This window comes from Canis aureus, chromosome 2 (assembly GCF_053574225.1).
Source record: "Canis aureus isolate CA01 chromosome 2, VMU_Caureus_v.1.0, whole genome shotgun sequence".
In the NCBI taxonomy this organism is placed as follows: Eukaryota; Metazoa; Chordata; class Mammalia; order Carnivora; family Canidae; genus Canis; species Canis aureus.
The window spans coordinates 33,085,965-33,110,314 of NC_135612.1; the positions used below are offsets into that span (position 1 = coordinate 33,085,965).

The following is a 24,350-nucleotide window of genomic DNA, read 5'->3' on the forward strand; positions in this document are numbered from 1 at the left end:
TACCTGATCATCTCTATGCTATTTCTTTTCTGTGCATAACTTCCCTTCTATTCAAGTTGATAAGTTCATTCTTCCTTTAAAATAGTATACAATATTTTATATAGACAAAATAATATATGTATAATATCAGTAAGTTATTTTTTTAATTTAAATTCAATTAGCCAACATATAGTACATCATTAGTTTCAGATGTAGAGTTCAGTAATTCATCAGTTGCATATAACACCCAGTGCTCATCACATCATGTGACCTCCTTAATGCCCATCACCCAGTTACCCCATCCACCACCTACCTTCTCTCCAGCAACCCTCAGTTTGTTTCTGAGCGTTAAGAGTCTCTTGTAATCCTCTCTGATTTCTTTCCATTCCATTTCCCCTTCCTTCCCTATGATCTTCTGTGCTATTTCTTATATTCCACCTATAAGTGAATATCAGTAACTTATGACATTTAATTTTCATAAACTAATTGACACCTCTTTTGCCCTATCCTTTTGCTTCCTAATATGAAGAATACTTTCTGAAATTCTGTATTTATAATTTCTGTGTGTGTTTGTGTATATATACCTCTCTATTTATTCTATCTAAAACCATGTAAATGGATCCTAAAAAATGATTATTTAGTGTTGCTTGTTTTTGAGCTTTATAGAAGTTATATCATGTATGTATTCTTCCATGAATTCTTTTCTTCAGTCACCATTATGTTTCTAACACTTACCCATCCATATTGCGTTGGTTAGCTGTAGTTCATCCAGTTTCACTGCTGTGTAAAATTTCATTTGTGTGAATATACCATTACATGTTGATTTTGTGTCCTTCAACTTTTGCTGAATTTGATTTTATTAGTTCTAGGTTTCTAGTTCTAGTTTTATTAGATGACCAAGGGTTTTTCCTTTGTTCTGGTAATGTGCTGTGTTTCATCAATTGATTTTCATATTTTGAACCATTCTTGAATTCCAGGAATAAATTCCATTGGTAATAATGTATAATCCTTTTTATATACTGCTAAATTGACTTGCTATTTTGTTGAGGATTTTTTGTATTAGTGTTCATCAGGAATATTGGTCTGTAGTTTTCTGCTCTTGTAGTGTCTTTGGTATTAAGGTAATGCTGACCTCACTGAATGAATGTCCCCTTCTCTTCAGTTTTTTAGAAGAGTTTGAGGAGGTAAAGTTAATTCTTCTTTAAACATTTGGTAGAGTGCTTCAGCTAAGCAATCTGTTTTAGGGCTTTTTTGTTTTGTTTTGTTTTTGGGAGTTTTAATTACTGATTCAATTTCCTTCATAACTGCAGGTCTATTCAGATTTTCTTTTTCTTCATTACCAGTGTTGGTATTCAGTTTTTCTTTTTCTTCATTACCAGTTTTGGGTAGCTTGGAATTTGCCCATTTTATCTAGGATATCCAATTTGTTAGCATATAGTCATTCATAGTATACTCTTGTAACCTTTTTTATTTCTGTAAAATTGGTAGAAATGTTCCTTCTTTCATTTTTGATTTTGGTAATTTGAGTTTCTCTCTTTGCTTAGTCAATCTATCTAAAGGTGTGTCAATTTTATTGATCTTTGTAAAGAACCAAATTTTGGTTTCCTTGATTTTTCTCTATGGTTTTTCTCATCTCTATTTTATTAGCCACTTCTGTAATCTTTATTTTCTTACTTCTGTTGGCTTTTGAATTTAGTTTATTCCTCTTTTTCTAGTTTGTTAAGGTGTAAAGTTAGGTTGTTGATTTTAGATCTTTCATTGTTTAAATGTAAATACTTACAGCTATAAATTTCCCTTTTAGTACTCCTTTTGATTCATCCCATACATTTTGGTATGTTGTATTTTCATTGTCATTTGTCTCAGGGCATTTGTCTCAAACTGTATCAGTTTGCTAGGGCTGTCATAACAAAATAGCACAGACAGGGCACTTTAAACAACAGAAATTTATTTCCTCATAGTCCTGGAGGCTGTAAGTCTAAGATCAAGGTGCTGGCAGGGTTAGTTACCTCTAATGCTTCTTGGCTTGCAGATGGCTGCCATCCTACTGCTCCTTCACATTGTCATTGCACATGAGTCTTTGGTGTCTCTTTGTATGTCAAATTTCCTCTTCTTATAAGGACACCAGTCAAATTGGATTAGAATCCACCATAATGGCCTCATTTAACTTAATCCCGTATTTAAAGATATTTCCAAATACAGTCATATTATAAGGTACTGGGGGTTAGAGCTTCAACATATGAGGGGATTTTTTTGTTTCTGCTTTTGTTTTTGTTTTTTTTTTTTGATGGTAGGGGACACAATTCAGCTCACAGCAAATATTTTCTAATTTCTCTTATTTCTTCTTTGACCCATTGGTTGATTGTTTTGTTTAAATTCACATATTTGTGAGTTTTTCATTTTCCCTTTTATTATTGATTTCTAGTTAATTCCATTGGATTGGAAAAGATATGTTGTATGATTTCAGTATTTGAAAATTCGGTAATATTTGTTTTATGGCATAACATATGTCTATCCTGGAGAATGTTACATGTGTACTTGAGAGAAATGTGTAATTTTGCTGCTGTTGGGTAGATTGTTCTGTGTAGGTCTTTTAGGACCACTTGGTTTGTAGTGTTGTGTAAGGGCTCTAGTTCCATGTATATCTTTTGTTTGATTTCTAACCATTATTGAGAGTGGGGCATTGAAATCTCTAGCCATAATTGTAGAACTATCTACTCCTTTAATTATGTCAGTGTCTGCCTCATGTCTTTTCGAGCTCTGATGTTTGGTGCATATCATAATTGTTATCGGTAGCATATAGTTGAATGATGCTTTTTTTTTGGTTTTGTTTTGTATCTGTTTTAGTCCCTCTGCCAACCTCTGCTTTTTAATTGATGAGTTTAGCATGTTGATACTTAAGGTTATCATTCCTACAAAAAGAATTACTTTTGGTGTTTTGTTTTATGTTTTCTATATGTCTTATAGCTTTTTGTCCCTCATTTCCTTCATTACTGCCTTCCTCTTCTACTACCTTTCTTTATGTTTAGTTAAATTTTTGTAGTGACATGTTTTGATTCCCTTCTCATTTTTTTGGTGTATGTTTTATTATATTTTCTTTGTGTTTACCATGACAATTAGGTATGACATTCTAAAGTTATAACAACCTAATTTGAAGTGATACCAACTTAACTTCAATTGCATAAAAAAGCTCTACTTCTATATAGTTCTGCCTCTTTTTATTATTGATATCAAAATTACATTTTTGTACATCGTGTATCTATTAACATAGATTTATAATTATTTCTATGCATTTATTTTTTAAATTGTGCAGAAAATAACGAGTAGGGGTGTTAGGCTAAAGAAATGGGAAAGAGCCCTCATGTTTTCTACTTCTTCAGTCACAACTGATTACAGACATAGCCTCTGAGCAGCCTGGGCTATAGACTCTCTTTTTTTTGCAGTTAATTAAACTTAAAAGCCTAGCCATGCTTGGACAGAACAAGCACAGACTCTCTGAAGTTCTGACTATATTTCGGTGAGGAATTAGAGTCTCCTTCCAACTCTCCAAAAAAAAGGTCACATGAGTAGGTGGCAGCTTCCCTGCTTGCTTTCCTTCCTCAGATTTGCTTTCTGTCAATGGACACACTTGGCTGTTTTCTGTGTGATCATTTTTGGGGCAAACCCAGCTTTTCCCAGCCTGCTAGTTTGCTTTTTTCCTTCTGGAAAAGTAGCTTCAACCAGTTAATACAGTATGAGAACAGGAAGAAACAAGAGTCAGAGCGAGAGAAGGAGGGAGAGAGGAAGGAAGTGGCAGCATTTGCACTCCTTGTCATTGGCTCTACATTCCCTGCCAAGCAGTGCTGTCTTCTGTGGCTGCATTAATTGTGTCTACATGATACAGGGTTTGAGAAAGACTGAGAGCCAACCTCTTCCTCTACCACTGTAACCAAACCACTACCTCTCCAATGTGTCCTTTGCAGTAGTTATTGCCTCTTGTCTGGCGTTTAGAAATGTGAATCTTCTCAGAAGTTTTAATATATTTGATATTCCATATTTTTAACAGTCTTAGATACTTTTAAAAAATGACATAAGCAACATAGGACTACAAGGCATTTGGATCAAGAAGGAACTAGGGTGTCTGAGCTAAGAAAACTGTTATTGACGGGGGGAGGGCTGGTAGGTATTGCCAACACACTGTATCTATCTTGCAGGTTGGCGTAGATGGGTCTTATTTACAATCATGGCAGTAAGGTTTCTTGACAATGGTGGGCCTGAATCAATTCTAGCTGTTTGAAATTTACTGCTTAAGAATCTAAAATGTGGCTAATACCCAGGGCTTTAGGGACAGGGATTTTTTTCTCTTCCATAACTGAAAGGTATAGTAAGGCTTTCTGTGGTCCATAAGCACCAAGACACTTCTTGCCCAGGGACTCCATTTCTAGGAATCTGTTCTAAGGAATTTTTGGAGGCACACAACTTATCTATTAGGACTATCATAATGTTTGTTACTTATATTAATAAAAAAGAGAAATTCCTTAAATTTCTAACAACAGATGGATGGTTGAGCCTAATGTGGTGATCCATGTAATGGACTATGATGCCAACATGTAAATCACATTGTAAAAGAATATTTAATGATACAGACATGCTTATGACATATCTAGATTAAACAATTAGAGGATGAAGCAATTGAATGTGTCTGGACATGTGTATATTTGAAGCTGACTTTAGAAATATTCATTTATATGTAGAAAAAAAGACTGAAAGGAAGTTCTTTATTTTTTAAAGTGTAATATTAGTTTCAGGTGTTCAATATAGTGATTTAACACTTCCACATAACACCTGGTGCTCATCACAATGAGTGCCTCACCACCTAATCCTTGTCACCCATTTAACCTATCCCCTACCCACCTCCCCTCTGGTAACCATCAGTTTACTCTCTATAGTTAAGAATCTTTGAATCTTAACAGCTGGTATCAGTTATAGAATTATATACAACCATTTTATCTATTATCTTCTTCTGTGGTTTCCAAATTATTGAAATAAGTATTGCCCACTTATAAGTTTAGAGTCATATATGAATTTTGCACATGTATACACAGAGTTATTGAGACACCAGGGAAAACAGATACTGTTTAATTTTGTGAATTTTGAAAGCACCTGGGCTTAGATGTGAAGTCAGAGAAATGTCAATGAGATTTCTTTTTTAGAAGGATAGAAGGTTAGGAATAATATAGATCTCAATATTATCTACGTTAATTAAGTCAGAAAGAAAAATGACTCTGGAATATGTTTCTGGTGCAATCCTGAATCTTCTCTATGTGCAGTTTGTGAGTTTTCTGTCTTCCAGAACAGCAGGTCAGGGATCTTGTAAAGTACCAGGAATGTTACTTCTCTTCTAAGCTTCTCTTCTTTGCAAAAAAGAAATGGACTTGGAGCAATGGAAAATAATGTCTGGACAGTATTAAATTAAAATTTGGAATAGGTTGAAGTTTCTGTGAAATTTCCTGGCAAAATTTATTTTATTTTTGGGTTTTTAGGATTATAAATATTACAATGCTTAGAAACTACTCTCTATACACTTAACTACGATTATAAAATACTATGCATACACAAAGCACAATAGAAACGTTAAATAGTGAAATCAGCCAGATATGCCCATCTCAGAGAAAATAAAATGTACTTTTGTCTTTCCCCATTTCCGATTTTCCTCCTTCGTGGGCATAAGGTAAATTCTCAGATTGCACAATGTGGTGCTGCTGTGAGCTGTGCTGAGAGCCTGTGGGTAGTACTTTTTAAGGAGCAATAGCATCTCTACTGTCTTGGACATTCTCTGGTCTTCAGAGGTCAGTGGTGATTCTGAGCACATTTTTGATCTAATAGTTTAGAAAACTGTTTCATTGAGTCAAAAAGACACCTCATGCAAATAAGCTATGATTACTGGGATTTAACTAAGTCATTAAGTACTTAAGGATAAAACAAGATGGAAATAACATGGCAGCCATTCATAAGAGGCTTGCAGTGTAATAGAAATAATTGAATTGAAGCCAAGCTATGGTTATTTACATCTCCTAATTTTGTGTGACTCACTTTAGTGAGTCTTCCCTTTTAATTCATATTATACAGATGAGAAAATGGAAGCTCAGAGTGGCTAAATAATGTGAGTGAGGTCACCTCTCCCATACAAACCGTCTCAGGGAGTAACAGAAAACAGTGGATATTAGTTGTCTTATTGAGACATTTATCTAAATATGTCTGAGGCCCTTCTTCATTTACAATTATGAGACATGGAAAATTTAAATTCCCAACTAATCATTTAAGCCAGTTTGAGCAGCTAAAGTGCACTAATTATTAAGTCCCTCAAGTGGAATTTATCTTTTACCACTCTTCTCTCATCTATGTGAGTTAGGGCATATATTCTATACTTGTTTCTACTGTTCTCTTCTCCCTGGCTATTAAATCTCCTGAGAACAGAGTCTTTACTCCTCTGTGTTCCTCATTAAAAGTACCCAAGGCTGCCCAGAGGTGGCACTCCGAGAACACTTGCTGGCTCAAGACAGACTCCCTTCCTGGCTTCAGTAGGGAGTGGTGGGTATTGTTGGATGCAGCTCAGGACCCTAGTTTCATTTGTCCATGAGACCAGAGTCCTGTTGTCTGTCACAGGTGTGTACTTGAATGAGGAGAAAGGGGGTGGGAATATTTTTTTCCTTTCTCTGCATTTATGATCTCAAGTACTATTATTCCCCCAGGTGAGTGTTTCATGGCATCCTCAGCAGCTCTTTGTGGCCTGGGCTCCTTTAGGAAAGGCAATGTCCTTGTGTATAAAATGACATGTTCCCAATAATTAGGAATGAAAATGATTTCGGCAGCTTTTTGTGAAAATCTGGTTGCATTTAAACATTATGTGTCCTTGAATGAGGTGAAGATATATGCTTGTGGGCTCTCTTGTGCCTGTGCAATCATTTCCATCTTGTGAAAAGCTCCTGATTTGGATAAGTTTATGGTGGCCTTTCCTCTAGTGCAGACCAGCACAGTGGAAGGGGGTCCCCACACAGTGTGAACCTTTGCTTTGCTTCCCTTGTGGCTTCCATTCCTCTGAGATACTCCTCCTTGCCATTTTATCATTTCACTTTGACCCCATGGATCCTGACTTCTGCTGGTTGGTCTTTGATAGGAAGCCAGGAGGATATCTTAAATGTGTGGTATTTAAATACTGTGATCTTAGGAAGTAGACTTTTTGGAGTATAGAAAGGTTCATCAGACTCTGAATGGTTTTCTTCATGAAAGTTCTGCATGGAATGGCAAAGGTGGCTGGAATCTACTGTTAATGCTAAACAAAGCCTAAAAGTATCAGTCCTACAGCATCTGGTCTCATATATGAGTTTCTGCTTTTCATTGCCAACATGGTTTATGCTGGAGAGGAGAGTTGTTTTTAATTGTATCTCCTTAAACTCCAGCTTTTTACAATTCAAATATAACTTATGTTCTTGGACATAGCCGAACCCCCACCATTTTTGTGTTGGTAATCACTTTACTTTCACTGTGTCTTTCAGGTCTCACTCTTCTTTACTTCAGTTCTTCAACTCCAGGTCAAAAGACCTCTACTTTACAGAAAATACCCCTTTGCTGAGAAGTTCCTCAAAAGAGAAAGGGTGAGTTTTCCCATCCCCTTCATATAAAATTAAGAAATCTCTGGGCATTGCCCTTGACACTTATGCTGGAGAACTTCTTCCTGAGATACGAATTTTTGCCTGACATGTTGTTTGGTCTCTGCAAAATCCTTGTCAATTCAGTGTGGTATGTATTCATGATTCTAGTAGTTGTAGTCCGTGGCTTATGAGTTTCCAAATAACATTGAGTATATCCCTGCAATGATTAAGTAACACGTGCACATTCATGCATGTACACAGCTCTGATGGGCTGTGTTGCCAGGTCAGGGCTTCTCAACAAGGGGTGAGGAAAGCACAGTCCAGAGATCTTTTTTGCTGTCCCAGCTGGGCAAGGGGTACTATCTATTGCCATTTAAGGGTAAAGGTCAGAGATGCTGCTTAACATCCTGCAAAGCACAGGAAACATCCCCACAACAAAGAATGATTTGGCTCAAATGTCATTAGTGATGAGGTTGAAAACATATGATTTAAGAGGAACCTCCACTTCCTGCAAGTTTGAGGGTCCCTTTGGGGACAAACAGGATGATTCTGGAATCTCTGAGCAGAGCTGATCTGGAGGATAACTCTGTCTCCTAGGATGAAGGGCCCTGGCCCAGATATCCACTCTCATTTCTTTTTCCTTTTGCAGACAGACTTCCAGAAACCTGAACCACCTGCTTAGTATCTCCTGCCTTCTCACACATCACAAACTTGGGGCATTGTCATGGCACACGTCATTTCCTGCTGTCTGACCCTAAGCACCTGCATCACAGGAAGGCTACTGTGTAACCTGCACTCACCTCCCTCCTATCCTTTTAGGAGCTGCCCACCCTTTTTCCAGGCTTGTCTGTAACCATGGGGGTGGGGCTTAATACTTTTTAGAGTGTATCAGAATCCTTTGAGGTATTTGTATGCCATGTGGATTCCTAGCCTCACTTGCCAAAGACTCACCCTCATTTAGATAACGTGTAGGAATGTGGACTTATCACTTCCCAGTGCAGGGACATGCTGGCTCCCTCCAGGAGATTCCTGATGACAAGTTGTCTTCCTGCAAAAGTTCCCACTGAGCCCTTTGGCTAGACTAACTTCCTCCCCTTCTGGCTCTCCAGAGCAATCTCACTCAACTTCAAAAGAGCTCAAATGTCACTTCCCTTGTGAAACATTGGTGTCCCCCCCACAATTCCCTCAAGAATCAATGCTTTTTCTGTGCTCTCAAATACCATATTCATGTCCATACTTCAGAACATGCCCTATGTTCCATAGCCTGCCTCTTCTTCATCTCACATCCCAGTGTCCATTACAGCCCCTACATCCAGGAGGATTACTTATTTTTTTCTCCATCTCTACTATAAGTAAATCACTTCAAAAACAAACACTTCAAAAATCAGTTCCCTTAATGTTTTCCTTTGAATTACTTGGTAAACCATTAAGGTTATTTTAGAACTCATGTTTCATTGAAAAGCACATGTGTAGGCATTTGTCCTGGGGATGTGTAGCATAGAAACATTCCCTGGGATTCTAAGCTGAACCTCATGTCGAAAACCACTATAGAGGAACAGAACATGGGTCAGGTTTGCTTATAAAATGTTTTCCTCTTTTCAAGATTTTTTTTAAAGATTTTATTTATTTATTTATTTATTTATTTATTTATTTATTTATTTATTTATTTATTGGCAGAGTCACAGGCAGAGGGAGAAGCAGGCTCCATGCAGGGAGCTTGACATGGGACTCGATCCCAGGTCTCCAGGATCACACCCCCGGGCTACAGGTGGCGCTAAACCGCTGTGCCACCGGGGGTGCCCTCTTTTCAAGATGTTGAGGGCAGGAATGTGCAGCCGATGATACAAGGGTCAGAACATGCTGTGCATCTGCACTGACCAGCATAGTTGCTACTTGTCATGGGTATTATTCAAAGCTAAATTAATTAAAATTAAACACAATTTAAAATTCAGTTCTTAAGTTACACACTTCAAGTTGCCAGTGATCATGTGTGACTACCATACTGGATAGGACAGAGAACATGTCCATCATCACAGTAAATTCTATTGCACAGCAGTGTTCTAGATACACTGGCATTAGCTTTCTTCTTGCCACTTCTATTTTTTTTAATAACAAATTTATTTTTTATTGGTGTTCAATTTGCCAACATACAAAATAACACCCAGTGCTCATCCCGTCAAGTGCCCCCCTCAGTGCCCGTCACCCATTCACCCCCACCCCCCGCCCTCCTCCCCTTCCACCACCCCTAGTTCATTTCCCAGAGTTAGGAGTCTTTATGTTCTGTCTCCCTTTCTGATATTTCCCACCCATTTCTTCTCCCTTCCCTTCTATTCCCTTTCACTATGATTTATATTCCCCAAATGAATGAGACCATATAATGTTTGTCCTTCTCCAATTGACTCACTTCACTCAGCATAATACCCTCCAGTTCCATCCACATTGAAGCAAATGGTGGGTATTTGTCATTTCGAATGGCTGAGTAATATTCCATTGTATGCATAAACCACGTCTTCTTTATCCATTCATCTTTCGATGGACACCGAGGCTCCTTCCACAGTTTGGCTATTGTGGCCATTGCTGTTAGAAACATCGGGGTGCAGGTGTCCTGGCGTTTCATTGCATCTGTATCTTTCGGGTAAATCCCCAGCAGTGCAATTGCTGGGTCGTAGAGCAGGTCTATTTTTAACTCTTTGAGGAACCTCCACACAGTTTTCCAGAGTGGCTGCACCAGTTCACATTCCCACCAACAGTGTAAGAGGGTTCCCTTTTCTCCCTTCTTGCCACTTCTAAAAGAAGTTTCCTTGGTTCCAATTTTAGTTATAGTTATACTTGTTCACCAGCTGAGGGGGTTGTAATATTATTATTCACATATGTAATATTATTATTCACATATTATTATTATTTCCTGGTCACAAAACTCTTTATTTTCAGTATTAATCAGTTTATAGCACTGTCAGCATCATTTGTTATTGTTACATATTAGTTTGACACAGCCTAATTTGCATCTTTGGGCTTCTCTTTATGAGTAAGACTATTTTTTTCTTGTTGTAAACCAGTTTGAAAGCAATTATGGGTGTTCAGGAGAATCACAATGCCCTCTTGAGCTAGCTGGGCTTTTTTTTTTTTAATAAATTATTTTTTATTGGTGTTCAATTTACCAACATACAGAATAACACCCAGTGCTCATCCCGTCAAGTGCCCCCCTCAGTGCCCATCACCCATTCACCCCCACCCCCCACCCTCGTCCCCTTCCACCACCCCTAGTTCGTTTCCCAGAGTTAGGAGTCTTTATGTTCTGTCTCCCTTTCTGATATTTCCCACACATTTCTTCTCCCTTCTCTTATATTCCCTTTCACTATGATTTATATTCCCCAAATGAATGAGAACATACACTGTTTGTCCTTCTCTGATTGACTTACTTCACTCAGCATAATACCCTCCAGTTCCATCCACTTTGAAGCAAATGGTGGGTATTTGTTGTTTCTAATGGCTGAGTAATATTCCATTGTATACATAAACCACATCTTCTTTCTCCATTCATCTGAGCTAGCTGGGCTGATTGTTTTCTAAAATCATGGCCTGTTATGTCAGTAGTGTGATCCCAAATATCTCAAGTAATACATGAAAATTTGGGGCTTTAGTGCAACCTCACTAGAGTCCAGTGCATCTGAACTGATGAGGTTGTTCAAAAGGCCAGAGATTTAACTTTTAAGAAAAGTTTGTGATTCCTTTTGAATCATCTTTCTAGACAGAGGTTCAATTCTTGGACAGCACTAGTCCAGCTCTGATGTTCTCCACTCCTGCTCATGATCGTGTATAGTCTGGGTGGAAAATCCAGCCTATAGCTGGATAGCTCTGTTACAGAAAGAACTACATAGAGGAGGAAAGGCCTGCATCACTTATTCTGCTTCAGGACAAGTGTAACAACTAGGTATTGAGTACTCCAACACAAGCAAAGAGAAAGCAAATACTGAAATGAGCTGGAGTTGGTCTGGGCCAGAAATAGCTTTATTGGGAAGTTCCAAACTCGGAACATGCTGATGTTTCTTGAGTGTCCACAAATCATATGTGTGACCTCAAATAATTTTCTTTAAGCTAGGTGTTCTGTGATGTCCAGCAAGATCCGTTTCCACCAGTTTCACAGCAGTAGAATGTCTGTGCTCCTTTTAAAAACCAGAATTGATTCCACATTTCATACTTACCACTGAAATGAAATCTTATTTTGGAGATGCTACTATTTCTGTGAAAATAACCTAACAAACCTTGCTTTCCAGGTCATGGTGCATGCCTATTTGCCATCCAGAGTTCATCACTGCTGAAGAATCCTGGGGAAACAGCTCAGCTGAGTGGGAGGGAGGATCCCTGCTGAGCAAAGACTTGGCTGGTTCCTTTGGATCTTCCTCCCAAGAGAAGTGGGAGCTTCTGGATAATGCTTACATCAGATTCCATCTTTTGAAGCTGAGGTAGGAAGACGTGGGGTGCTAGCACTGGCACAGGGTGATGGTTGCCCAGAGCATTCTGCTTGTCTGGGACTGGGCTAGGCGGCATCTCACCCTCATTACATCTTCCCAACCAACAGACTGAAGGTGAAGAAGAGGGTTTTTGCATTTGGCCAGGCTGCACTTTTCTTGGAAGGTTATCTAACCTTTTCTCCCGGCCCTGGAAGATATGTACGGTGGCACTGCTAATCAGCATGGAGGCTGTATAAGCCTATAGGAGAGCCCAATTACAGACCTAAATGACTAACATCCTACACTCCTTCTTGTTTGTGTTGCAGGGGTCTTCATGGCATGACTTTGGTTTGCATATAGAATCAGTTCACTTCAGGAGTCCCTGTGGTGTTTTAGAAGCTGATTACTCCTTGCATTTGGCAAGTTGTTAGGAAGGGTTGGTTTTAGCGCCAGGGCACGTTCTTCCAGAAGCTGCGTTGTCAGGCCTGGTGTGAGCTGGGACCCTGAGGCTGTGCATCTGTGAGGAAGGAGGTTGGAGGTTGTGGTGATGGAAAGGCTCTGCTTGCACATGTGGAGGAGGGCTTAGCGTGTATGTGGGAAAGCTGAGGGCATTATGTCAGACCATGTGAGCTGGCCAGTCAGAGCACTTCTCTTCCTGCATTGTCTGCTGGGCTTCCACATTTATTTAAAAGGAAAGGTTCTTTTGAGAGTGACTTGTTTGAAAGTGGCATCTCTAGGGACAGAATAAAGCTTGAGAACCAGGACCACCAGGTCCTTATTCCAGATATTCTCTGAGGTAGCTGTGGGACCAGCAGAGCCAGACACATCTGTGCAACTGTTTCCTTGTCACCTTGTTTCCCTCACTATATAGCTTTGCATGGGCTTCTACTAAGATGATCTGTAGGAAAGCTCATGGATAGGTGAGAAGACACTCTGTAGGTCTCAGATAATTGTGTTATTATTTGTCTACATCAGGAGACCTGTCTTTTCTGAAGCTGTTTGAAGGCCTGATTAGAAATGTACCTAATTGCATGCCCAAAGTTCACCTGTTTATATGCAGAGAAGCCCACTCTCAAATGTTCCGTTGATCCTTCTAGCAATCTTGAGAGGTAGATGGAGGAAGGAACTTCAGGGAGGATAGTATTTTGCCTGAGGTAATGCAATTTATAAGCTGAGGCGGGTAGGCAGGGATGTGACTCCCATAGCCCCACCTGTACTTGACTATGGAGATGTTTCCCAACATGATTCCCAGCCATGTGTTGCTTTTTCATGATTACTGGTCTCAGCTGCCTGCATAGATGTGACAAATATTTGGCCACAAAATGTGCTACAAAATTATGTAAATTGTGTAAAAGTGTGTGAATTCGGTTCTGGCTCCAAGGACCATCATGATGGTAAGCCCTGACACTGTTAACACCCTCCTAAACTGGTTGGTTCACAGCTCCAGAGGATGACATTCTTCAACTGTCCTACACCATGGGAAAATTAAACCAAGTAAATTTGAGACATTACCTTCTGTAGTTGCTTTATCTTCTAGGATTCATGGAATAGTTGCATTGAGCTTGCCACTGAACTAAAAGACTTAATGTCATTCTTTTTAAAAGGTCTAAAATGTACTGTGTATGATCATTGAGGAAACTTGTAAAACATATTTTCGGTTGTCAGCTCTGCTGTATATGTCAGCAGAAAAAAATTTTGTATTTGGAATAGTTAAATTAATGATTCTTGCTTTAAAAAAGAAGTATCATTTTGATTCCCATTTGTTTATTACTTTTTTGAGTATAATGACACAGTGTTACATTAATTTCAGATACACAACACAGTGTTTCAACAAATGTATGTTATGCTATCTTCAGGTGTCGCTACCGTCTGTCACCATGCAATGCTCTTAAAATACCACTGACTAGGGCAACCCCGGGTGGCGCAGCGGTTTGGCACCGCCTTTGGTCCAGGGCAGGATCCTGGAGACCCGGGATCGAGTCCCACATCGGGCTCCCTTCATGGAGCCTGCTTCTCTCTCTGCCTGTGTCTCTGCCTCTCTCTCTCTCTCTCTCTCTCTCTCTCTCTCTGTGTGGGTCTCTAATAAATAAATAAATTTAAAAAAATCACTGACTATATTCCCTATGCTGTGCCTTTTATTCCTAGTGTTTTGTTTGTTGTATAACTAGAAGACTCTATCTCTCACTCCCCTTCACCCATTTTTCCCATCCTTCTACTCCCTCCCATCTGGCAACCGTTAGTTTATTCTTGTATTTATAGGTTTGAGTCAGCTTTTGTTTATTTATTCATTTGTTTTGTTTTGTTTTTTAGATTTCATATATGAGTGAAATCAAATGGTATTTTTCTTTCTTTGACTTATTTCACTTAGTATACTACCTTCTAAGTCCATCCATGTTGTTACAGATGGTAAGATCTTATCCTTTTTATAGCTGAGTAATACTCCATTATATGTAAATGTAAATATAAACACATGTATACAGACACAGACAGACATACACACATGCACCACATCTTCTTTATCCATTCGTCTGTTGATGGACACTTGGGCTGCTTCCATATCTTGGCTATTGTAAATAATGCTTCAATAAACATAAGGGTGCAAATATCTTTTTGAATTGATGCTTTTATTTTCTTTTGGTAAATACCCAGTAGTGGAATTATTGGGTCATATGCTATTTTTATTTTTAATCTCTTGGGGGAATCTCCATACTGTTTTACATAATGGCTGCACCAATTTACATTTCCACCATTAAGGCATGAAGGTTCGGTTTTGCCATACCCTTAACAACATTTCTTATTTCTTGTCTTTTTGATTTTAGCGATCCTGATGGGTGGTACATCATTGTAGTTTTGATTTGTATTTTTCTGATGATGAGTAATGTTGGCCATCTGTATGTCCTCTTTGGAAAAATATCTGTTTTTTTTTTCTTTGTATATTTTTTATTGGAATTGAATTTGCCAACATATAGCATAACACCCAGTGCTCATCCTGTCAAGTGCCCCCTCAGTGCACATCACCCAGTCACCCCAACACCCTGCCCACCTCCCTTTCCACCACCCCTTGTTCGTTTCCTAGAGTTAGGTGTTTCTCTCGTTCTGTCACCCTCACTGATATTTCCCACTCATTGCCTCTCCTTTCCCTTTAATACCTTTCGTTATGTTTTATATTCCCCAAATGAATGAGACCATATAATGTTTGTCCTCTGATTGACTTACTTCACTCAGCATAATACCCTCTAGTTTCATCCAGGTTGAAGCAAATGGTGGGTATTCGTCGTTTCTAATGGCTGAGTAATATTCCATTGTATACATTAACCACATCTTCTTTATCCATTTATCTTTCAGTGGACACCGAGGCTTCTTTCACAGTTTGGCTATTGCGGACATTGCTGCTATAGACATCAGGGTGCAGGTGTCGCAGGGTTTCACTGCATCTGTATGTTTGGGGTAAATCTCCAGCAGTGCAATTGCTGGGTCGTAGGGCAGGTCTATTTTTAACTCTTTGAGGAACCTCCACACAGTTTTCCAGAGTGGCTGCACCAGTTCACATTCCCACCAACAGTGCAGGAGGGTTCCCCTTTCTCCACATCCTCTCCAACATTTGTTGTTTCCTGTCTTATTAATTTTTACTGTTCTCACTGGTGTGAGGTGGTATCTCATTGTGGTTTTGATTTGTATTTGCCTGATGGCAAGTGATGCAGAGCATTTTCTCATGTGCTTGTTGGCCATGTCTATGTCTTCTTTGGTGAAAATTCTGTTCATGTCTTTTGCCCATTTCATGATTGGATTTCTTTGCTGTTGCGTTTAACAGGTTCTTTATAGAACTTGGATACAGGTCCTTTATCTGATATGTCATTTGCAAATATCTTCCCCCATTCTGTAGGTTGTCTTTTAGTTTGTTCAAATATGCTTTCTGGTCTTCTGTCCCTTTTGGCACCCTCTGGAACCCCAATTATATGTAGATTTTTCCTTCTGAGGCTGTCATTTATTTCCCTTAACCTATCCTCATGATCTTTTAATTGTCTCTTTTTTCCTCAGCTTCCTTCCTTGCCATCAACTTGTCTTCTATGTCACTCACTCTTTCTTCTATCTCAAAAGCCCTCTAGTTTAGATTGCATCTCATTTGATTGATTTTTAATTTTGGATGGTTAGATCTAAATTCTGCAGTCATGAAGTCTCTTGAATCCTTTATGCTTTTTTCCAGGGCCAACAGTAGCTTTATAATTGTGCTTTTGAATTGGCTTTCTGACATCGAATTGTAATCCAAATTCTGTAGCTCTGTGGCAGAGAGTAGTGTTTCTGATTTTTTTCTTTTGTGGTGAGTTCTTTGTAATCATTTTGCTTAGTGCAGAGTGGCTAAAAACAAGTACTGGAAAAGGGATGAAAAACAAAACCAAAAACCAAAAAACATACAACAACAACAACAACAACAACAACCAAAAAAGGGGGATCCTCTGATTCTATATATTTTAAATCCCTCAACTTCCCCTGGAGCTTTTCAGTGCTGCTCGGTCAAGAACTTGCTCTTCCCCTGTCCTTCCAGCTGATCTTCTGGGGGCCTGCTGGTCTGATTCTCAGGGGTGTGCATCTGGGGGAGCTGCTCTGCCCCCTGCCAGGTGCACGGCTCAGTGGGAGCTGTTTATCCTGTGAGGCCCCTGTTCCCTGGTAGCCCTGCTCCATCCCAGGCACAGGGTGACACAGGAGGAACAACAACACTGGCCGCGGCCAGCTCTCCAGCCCTGGAGTCAGCTCCCGCAGTGACTCCCGCAGTCTCCCAGTCGCACTGGCCTGGGTGCTCCCGGGGGTTGCGGGCGCTGATCTGCGCAGCTCGGGGGCGCCCGGCGGCAGGAGCGTCCTCGCTGTCCTGTGCCCTCCCCGCCCCTGCCTGTCCCGGGGGGAGCGCAGGGTCCTGGGCTGTGTCCCGGGGCTCTGGGCTCTGGGGCCTGCGCTGCTGCAATCGTGCTCCCGGGCGCGGCTCCTGAAGGCAGCGGGGACCAGCCCCCTCCGCCCCGAGCCGCCGCCGGAGCTTCCCGAGGCCCCGCCAGGCGCGCTGCAGCCCTTCGCCGAGCTCGGCCGCGGGGGCGGGGGGGGGGGGGCGCTCTCCCCGGGCGGCTGCCTAGTTAGTGGCTCCGGGAGCCTGGAGGCTCCACCGCCCTCCTGCGCTCTGCCCGAGCTCCCTGCTAAGCGCCTTTGCGTCCGGGAAGAATCCCAGGAGGATTTTAAAGTTCCTGCTTCGGGAATGACTGGGCTTTCCTGTCCCGGGAGGCTTTTGCCGCCTGGCCTTAGCCCGGCTCCTCGCAGGGGGTGACCCTCCCCCAGTTGATTCTTTTTTTTTTTTTCCCTGCCTTCCTATCTCGTTAGAAGCAAAAACCCTTCTCTCTGTAGGGTTCCAGCTGTTCTCTCTTCAAATCTCAGGTCGAATTCGTAGGTTTTCATGATTTGAAAGTTTCTAGGTAAGTGGTGGGGACAGTGACTTGGGTACCCTACTCCTCTGTCATCTTGCTTCACCCCTCTGGAGAAATATCTGTTCGTGTCTTCTGCCCATTTTTAAATTGTGTGTGTGTGTGTGTGTGTTGTGTGTTGAGTTATAGAAGTTATAGAAGTTCTTCATATTTTGGTTATTAAAACCTTCAACAGATGTATCATTTGCAAATGTCCTTTCCATTTCAGTATGTTGCCTTTTGTTTTGTTGATGGTTTCCTGCACTATGCAGAAGCTTTTTTTTTTTTTCCAGAAGCTTTTTAGTTTGATGTAGTCCCAGTACTTTATTTTTGCTTCTGTTTCACTTGCCTTAGGAGATATATCTAGAAAAATGTTAACATGGCCAATGTCAAAGAATTTACTGCCTATGTTCTCTTATAGGAGTTTTAGGGCTTCAGGTCTCACACGTAGATCTTTAACCCATTGTGAGCGTATTTTTGTGTATAGTGTCAGAAGAAATGGGTAGGAAATATCAGAAAGGGAGACAGAACATGAAGTCTCCAAACTCTGGGAAACGAACTAGGAGGAGTGGAAGGGGAGGAGGGTGGGGGTTGGGGGTGAATGGGTGACGGGCAGTGAGGGGGGCACTTGACGGGATGAGCACTGGGTGTTATTGTGTATGTTGGCAAATTGAGCACCAATAAAAAATAAATTTATTATTAAAAAAATTCTTGAAAACAAACAAAAAAAGAAAATAGTCCAGGTTCATTCTTTTGCATGTAGCTGTCCAGTTTTCCCAGCTTCAATAAGTGGAAGAGATTTTTGCCCCATTGTATATTCTTGCCTCCTTTGTTGTAGATTAATTGACCACGTAAGCATGGGTTTATTTCTGGAGTCTCTATCCTATTCCATTGATCTACATGTCTGGTTTTGTGCCAGTGTCTGTTTTTGTGCCAGTACCATACTGCCATACTGTTTTGATTACCATAGTTTTGTAGTATATTTTGAAATCTGGGATTGTGATACCTCCAGCTTTGACTCCCATTTAAGTAGGGGCTGTTGAATCATTATTTGAAAGTGTGAAATGATTATTCATCAAATTAATTAAATATAAAAGAATGCAAAATAAGACTTTACCATTTTGAAAAGATCAGAAAGATATTGAAAAAGATATCCCAGTATAGACCTCTGTATTCTATAAACATATTCCAAGCACGGGCTATGGACCAAGTACCCTTCCACATACAGTGACAAAGCACACTTTAATGCCGGCTCTTGAGGGGTGGCCAGTGCTAGAGCACACCCCAGGGCTGGACAGTGATAGTGTCATTGGAACATGGGATCCAGTGGGCCTGGGGAGGTGATATGAGCAGAGATGGGACTGGAAAGACTGCAGAAGGTGGGATAGACCCAGATTCATGTAGGCCCTGAGAGCCACAGTTAAGAAAGGTGGGCCAGGACACCATCAGGAGACCTCGGAGGGGGCCAAGAGCATGGCCTGATTGTTACATTCTCTCTGAAGAGATTCTTAAAAGACTCTGCTAGTACAGCAAGTCATAGCACTGCAATTTCTTTTTTGAACTGTTTGATTATATCTTAGTCAATGTTTCTATATTTGATGATAAAATCCATATTTCCACTTTCCAGAAAACTTAGGCAAATATAATTGATAAATATTAATCTGAGAACCCAGATAAGGCTTGTTTCCAGGAAACTCCACTTTTAAAAAGCTAGTAAAGAGTCTCCAAATTTGAATTTTAGCATCTCCAGTGAGAAACATGTGCAAACACTCGAGGTTACTTTTTCTCTCCTTTGTAACCTTCACCAAGCTGCTTTTCATGAGGCCATACATTTAGAGGTCAGCAGTATCTTCCTTCATACCATATTATGGAAAGAATTCCTAACATGTGCTTTGAGATTGACATTACCTAAAGCTTCAGAGAGGTGTCTGAGGTTTGGCAGTCTGGGCACATGCAAATAAGACTGCTCTCGTGTGACTTGGGGCTTACCTTTTCTCTTACAGGTGCTGCATACGGTGGCTGAAAGTTGCAAGCCTGTTTGTCTTTGTGGTGGTGTGCTCTGTGAGTATCACAGAGCTCTGCTGATGGGTCAGCAGAGCTCCTGGGTGCCTTGGGCTGCGTAGCAAGGCATCTAACATATAGGGCTCACGCCTTTCTTTGGAGGAGATGTTGAGGGGATGTGGGATTGTGGGCTGAGGTTGGTGACGGAGGCCTCTCCTTAGCAATGGTCCTCTGCTGTGATAAAACAGAAGCCCCGGGGACCTGACTTTGATATGTAGAAGGCAGTTAGCTTCATCCGTTGGGTCTAACTTTCCACCTGAAAGCAGCTTACCAATTCTGTTTTCAACCATGCAATAAATTGTCTTTATTTGTGTTGGGACATGTCCAATATCATGAGTGGCCCCAAGAATGTGTCTTACTGCCGGCATTTGTGTAGGGTGTATTCTAATGTGGCCCGAGCTAGAATCACATTGTGGGAGCTCAGAATATTATGCCAAATGAATGAGTGTGAGATTCTTTTTTTTTTTTTAAGATTTTATTTACTTATTCATGATAGACGTAGAGAGAGAGAGAGAGAGAGAGAGAGAGGGAGGCAGAAACACAGGCAGAGGGAGAAGCAGGCTCCTTGCAGGGAGCCCGACGTGGGACTCGATCCCAGGACTCCAGGATCACGCTCTGGGCTATAAAGGCAGGCGCTGAACTGCTGAGCCACCCAGGGATCCCCCGAGTGTGAGATTCTTTGTGCTCAAGTGTGCATATCTCTGTGTGTACACATGTATGCACATGCCTGACTGTGTGTGTCTGTGTGTGCACATGTGGATGTGAAGTCCTCTGTGCCTGCTGTGTGTTTGTGTGTCTGCATGCCTGTGTGGGACAAGTGGGGCATTTGTGGTCTGTGATCATTTAGAAGTTGCATCTGTGTTTGGGGTCTTATTTTTGGGTATGTACCAATTTTCAGCATTGGCATAAGACACTTTGCATCATTGTTGGGAGACTCCAGTGGGTGGCTGATGCATGCTGCTGTGATAACACATGAGATTGTGAACAAGGATGGAGTATGTGAATGGTGTTTTCATGACTGTGCTATGTGAACTTCAGGACGTGTTGGTTGTGCCTCTTCTATGCAGGCAGCCTATGGTTATGGCCATGCTGAACCCTGCATGACTGGAAACTACATATGATCACGTGTGGCTGTGAATAGTTGGTTTTCATTATCTGCATATGTGGGCATGAGTATCAGGACTCTTTGTATGTGTGCAGTTTTGTGCATGAGAAGAGTCTCCTCAGTGTAACATATAGAGAACAATATTGCATCTTGAGCAGTGAGGGTAGTTCATGAAGTCAATATTGGCTGAATTTAATTGAATATATGCAACCCTTTAAAAACCCACAAAGGGGGGGAAGCAGTGACCCAGAGAAATTATGCTTGAAATAAGGAACAAACACATTGAACTTTGAAAACTTCATGTTTTTACTTTTTTAGCTGCCAGTTTGCCTCTCTACTTCCTATTCACACAATTGTGTGGTTCTAAAGCTTTGGCTGCTTAGCAGGGCCTTGTAGGTGGGTGCACTGGGATTTTCAAAAAGAAAGTCAGCGTGGGCCAGGGCTTTCCTGAGTTCCTGAGGATTGACCTAAGCTCTGTGTCTAGTCTTCACCCTTCTTCTGGGATTTAAAGTTTTGGTGATTTGAGAAATTTGTTTTGAATGTCTATAACCAACCTATCTTAAAATCACTTCAGTGTCTTTCTGGTAAGGTATAATGTGCTCTGCAAATTCCATAAACACATACTTTAACCATCACATGGGTTGTTTCCCCTTTTCTCCAGTATGGAAAAGTCATGTTTACCTCTCTCTGATGATTTAATTTTGTGGCTAAGTGGTAAATAAGCAAATATCAAAAATCAAGATCCATTGTAGTGGAGAATAGTATACTGAATCATAATTTTATCTCTTAATATCTAAGAAAAGATATTTAGAGTGAGCTGGTGAATGTTGGATACATCAGTCAATGCCATTATCATACCCATATTTTCAACTTTTGTCAAAATTATTTAAATCCTATTGTTATCCTGCCACAAATCTATCATTAAATGTTTCTGATTGTTACAGATTTTATTCAGCCTGTATCCAGATCAAGGAAAGTTCTGGCAATTGTTGGCTGTGTCACCACTGCAAAGCTACTGTATCCAGTCTATACTGAGATGGATAGTTTACAAAGAGACACCACAGAACTATTTTAGCTGTTGCTAAAGGTCACAGCATAGGTGATCACCACTCCACCTGTGCATATTTTGTTCCTTCAGGGCATTTGATGAAAGATGGGCCAGTGCAGAAGGAGAGGGGAGCACCAGTAAGACTATAATGGGTGGTTGGTGGTGATGACAGCCAAGTGGCACATTCTAGTTAGGGCCTGACTCGCCTGGGCTCTTGCATACTCTGGTTTATACTCTGTCCCCACTTCCTTTTGCATTTCAGTTTAGGTGGTTTCTACTGACCTGTTTTTAAGTTCATTGCTTCTTTCTCTTGGCTGTGTCATCTGGGCATGATGATTATTGGTTTCTTCATACTGTGTTTTCTCTTGCCTTTTTGTAGGCCTCATAGTTTGTCACTAGAACCTGGATGTGTTGTAGGATAGTAGATATTGAGTGTATTAGTCAACTTGAACTGCCATGAGGAAATGCCACAGTCTTGGGTAGCAGACACTTACACTCACAGTGCTGGAGGCTGGACATCCAGAGTCAAGGTGCTGGCCAACTTGATTTCTGGTGGAGATCTCTTTCTGGCTTGCAGATGACTGCCTTTCTTGCCATTGCCATGCCGTGTGTGTATGTGGGGAAAGAGTACATTCTCTGGTGGCTGTTCTTATAAGGTCACAATCCTCTCAGATCAGAGTCCCACCCTGACTTCATTTAACCTCAGTTACTTCCTTAGAGGCACCATCTCCAGATACAGCCACAATGGGGGGCAGGGCTTCAACATATGATCTTGTGGTGGAGATAAGCATTCAATCCATAGCACTGTGGGCTTTAGTTGAGAGTCTGTGTAAATCTAGTCAGAGGTCAGCTATGTTGCAGTATGTGGTTGCCATGGTAGCCTGTAGCATCCCAGACACTTGGAATTGCTTGGCTTCTTTCCTGCTGTCTGCCAGGCCGTGCACTCTTCCTACTTCCCACAAGGGGAAGCTGCTGTGCCCTTAGAGTACCAGATTTGATGCACTTCCCCAGGAAATTAAGGCTGTTTCATGAGTCTCCTAATTTCTCCATCTTCTTTGTGGGTACGTGCTAGGGTTGTGGAGCAAAAGCTCATATAAGAAAATGTAAACACCCCAATCATGTGGCTGCTCGAGCCTTGCTACTGTCACAGTAACCCATACTTGACCTTGAACAGGTAAAAAATTTTCTGATTTTTTTAAGATTTTATTAATTTATTCATTAGAGAGAGAGAGAGAGAGAGAGAGAGAGATACACAGGTAGAGGGAGAAAGAGGTTCCTTGCAGGAAGCCCAACACAGGACTTGATTCCAGGACTCTGGGATCATGCCCTGAACAAAAGACAGATGCTCAACTGCTGAGCCACCCAGGTGTCCCCAAAATTTTCTGATTTAATTTTGCCTGCTTCTGTGTATGGTAGGAACACCTGTCTTAGAGAAGCAAACACTTGGCCCTATTTCTCCCCAGTCACCTGTCTCACTCTAGATTTCAAGTTAAATGTTTCTGCAACCTCATTCTTGACAGGATAAGTCATTAACTTAACATCTGTCTAGCCTAGAGTAGGAGTGGTGTGATCCCCTAGAAAACGGATCCTGCCTTCCTTTCATGTGACCTCACTGCAAATGATCAAAAGCTGCTGACTAGGCTGACCCCAGGACTTGGAGGGATCTTATCCAGAAACAGTCTTCATTGAGAACCAGACAGGGAGGTCAAAATATTTGCGGGTTGCTGAGTGATTACTGTACTGTGGCAACTCCTGTATAAACCTTATCAGTCAGCAGAAATCCTAAGTAAACATAACAAGTAAGAATAATAATGGGGTAAAATCAGATGATAACAAATAAGAGTCTTATTTATCCCACTTAGAACTGTGCTATGTCACTTTTACTACACAACACTGTACATGGTCTTCCTTCTAGAGCAGCCCAACTCTTTCCTGGGACTTGAATGAGCCCAAGCCCATCCTAATGGCTGTCAGGCAAATGGTTTTACTTAGCAACAAGAGTAACTGGGGAGTTCTTGCTCTTGTTTCCTGAGCAATGTGCATATTTGGATGAAGAGAGAGAGAGAAGTACAAGAGACGGAGAGAGCTGTGTGAAATGATAGGAATGCTACAGAGTGGTTTTTGTATGTCTGTGGATCTGTTAAAGAAAAAAAGTGTTCAATGACTCTTGTTAAAGATGGCAAGTCACATTTTATTTAGGACCTTAGTGATACTTGTAGAGACTACTGCAGTGAGGTCTTGCAATGGGGAAAGATTGAGCTTGAAAAGTGGTACTTTAAAGCCAAGGAGCAGGGTAGGAGGCAGAGGACGAAAAACTATGAAGAGGAAATGTCATGGGTCATAAGAAATTCTGGCCAAACTGACCTCACAGGATTCTTGTGGAAGGCAGGCCAGAGTGAACAGCATCCCGAGGGAATGGAGGAGCATGAGGAACCTGATCAAATATTGAATGTGATTAGATATGAAAAATGGAGATTCTGACTAAATCAGCCTAGCAGGATTCCTATAAAACTGACCATGTAGAGAGGAGTACCGAAGCCCCAAAAGTCAGAGCTTAGTCTTAGAGAAGAAAGTTCAAAGGAGCGTGACTAAAGTTTGGCCAAAGAGAGACTCTGTCAATGATTAATCTTTATAAAG

The 24,350-nt window shown here is 40.9% G+C and overlaps 1 protein-coding gene across 1 annotated transcript in view; it reads left to right on the plus strand.

The window, feature by feature from the left end:
• OCA2 (OCA2 melanosomal transmembrane protein) overlaps window positions 1–24,350 on the plus strand; it is a 435,982-nt gene that overhangs the window by 73,292 nt on the left and 338,340 nt on the right. The window contains exons 3-6 of the mRNA XM_077868273.1: window positions 7,512–7,610; window positions 11,882–12,070; window positions 19,503–19,560; window positions 21,610–21,682. Of these exons, the coding sequence (XP_077724399.1) occupies window positions 7,512–7,610; window positions 11,882–12,070; window positions 19,503–19,560; window positions 21,610–21,682 (419 nt within the window). The remainder of the gene's footprint in view (window positions 1–7,511; window positions 7,611–11,881; window positions 12,071–19,502; window positions 19,561–21,609; window positions 21,683–24,350) is intronic.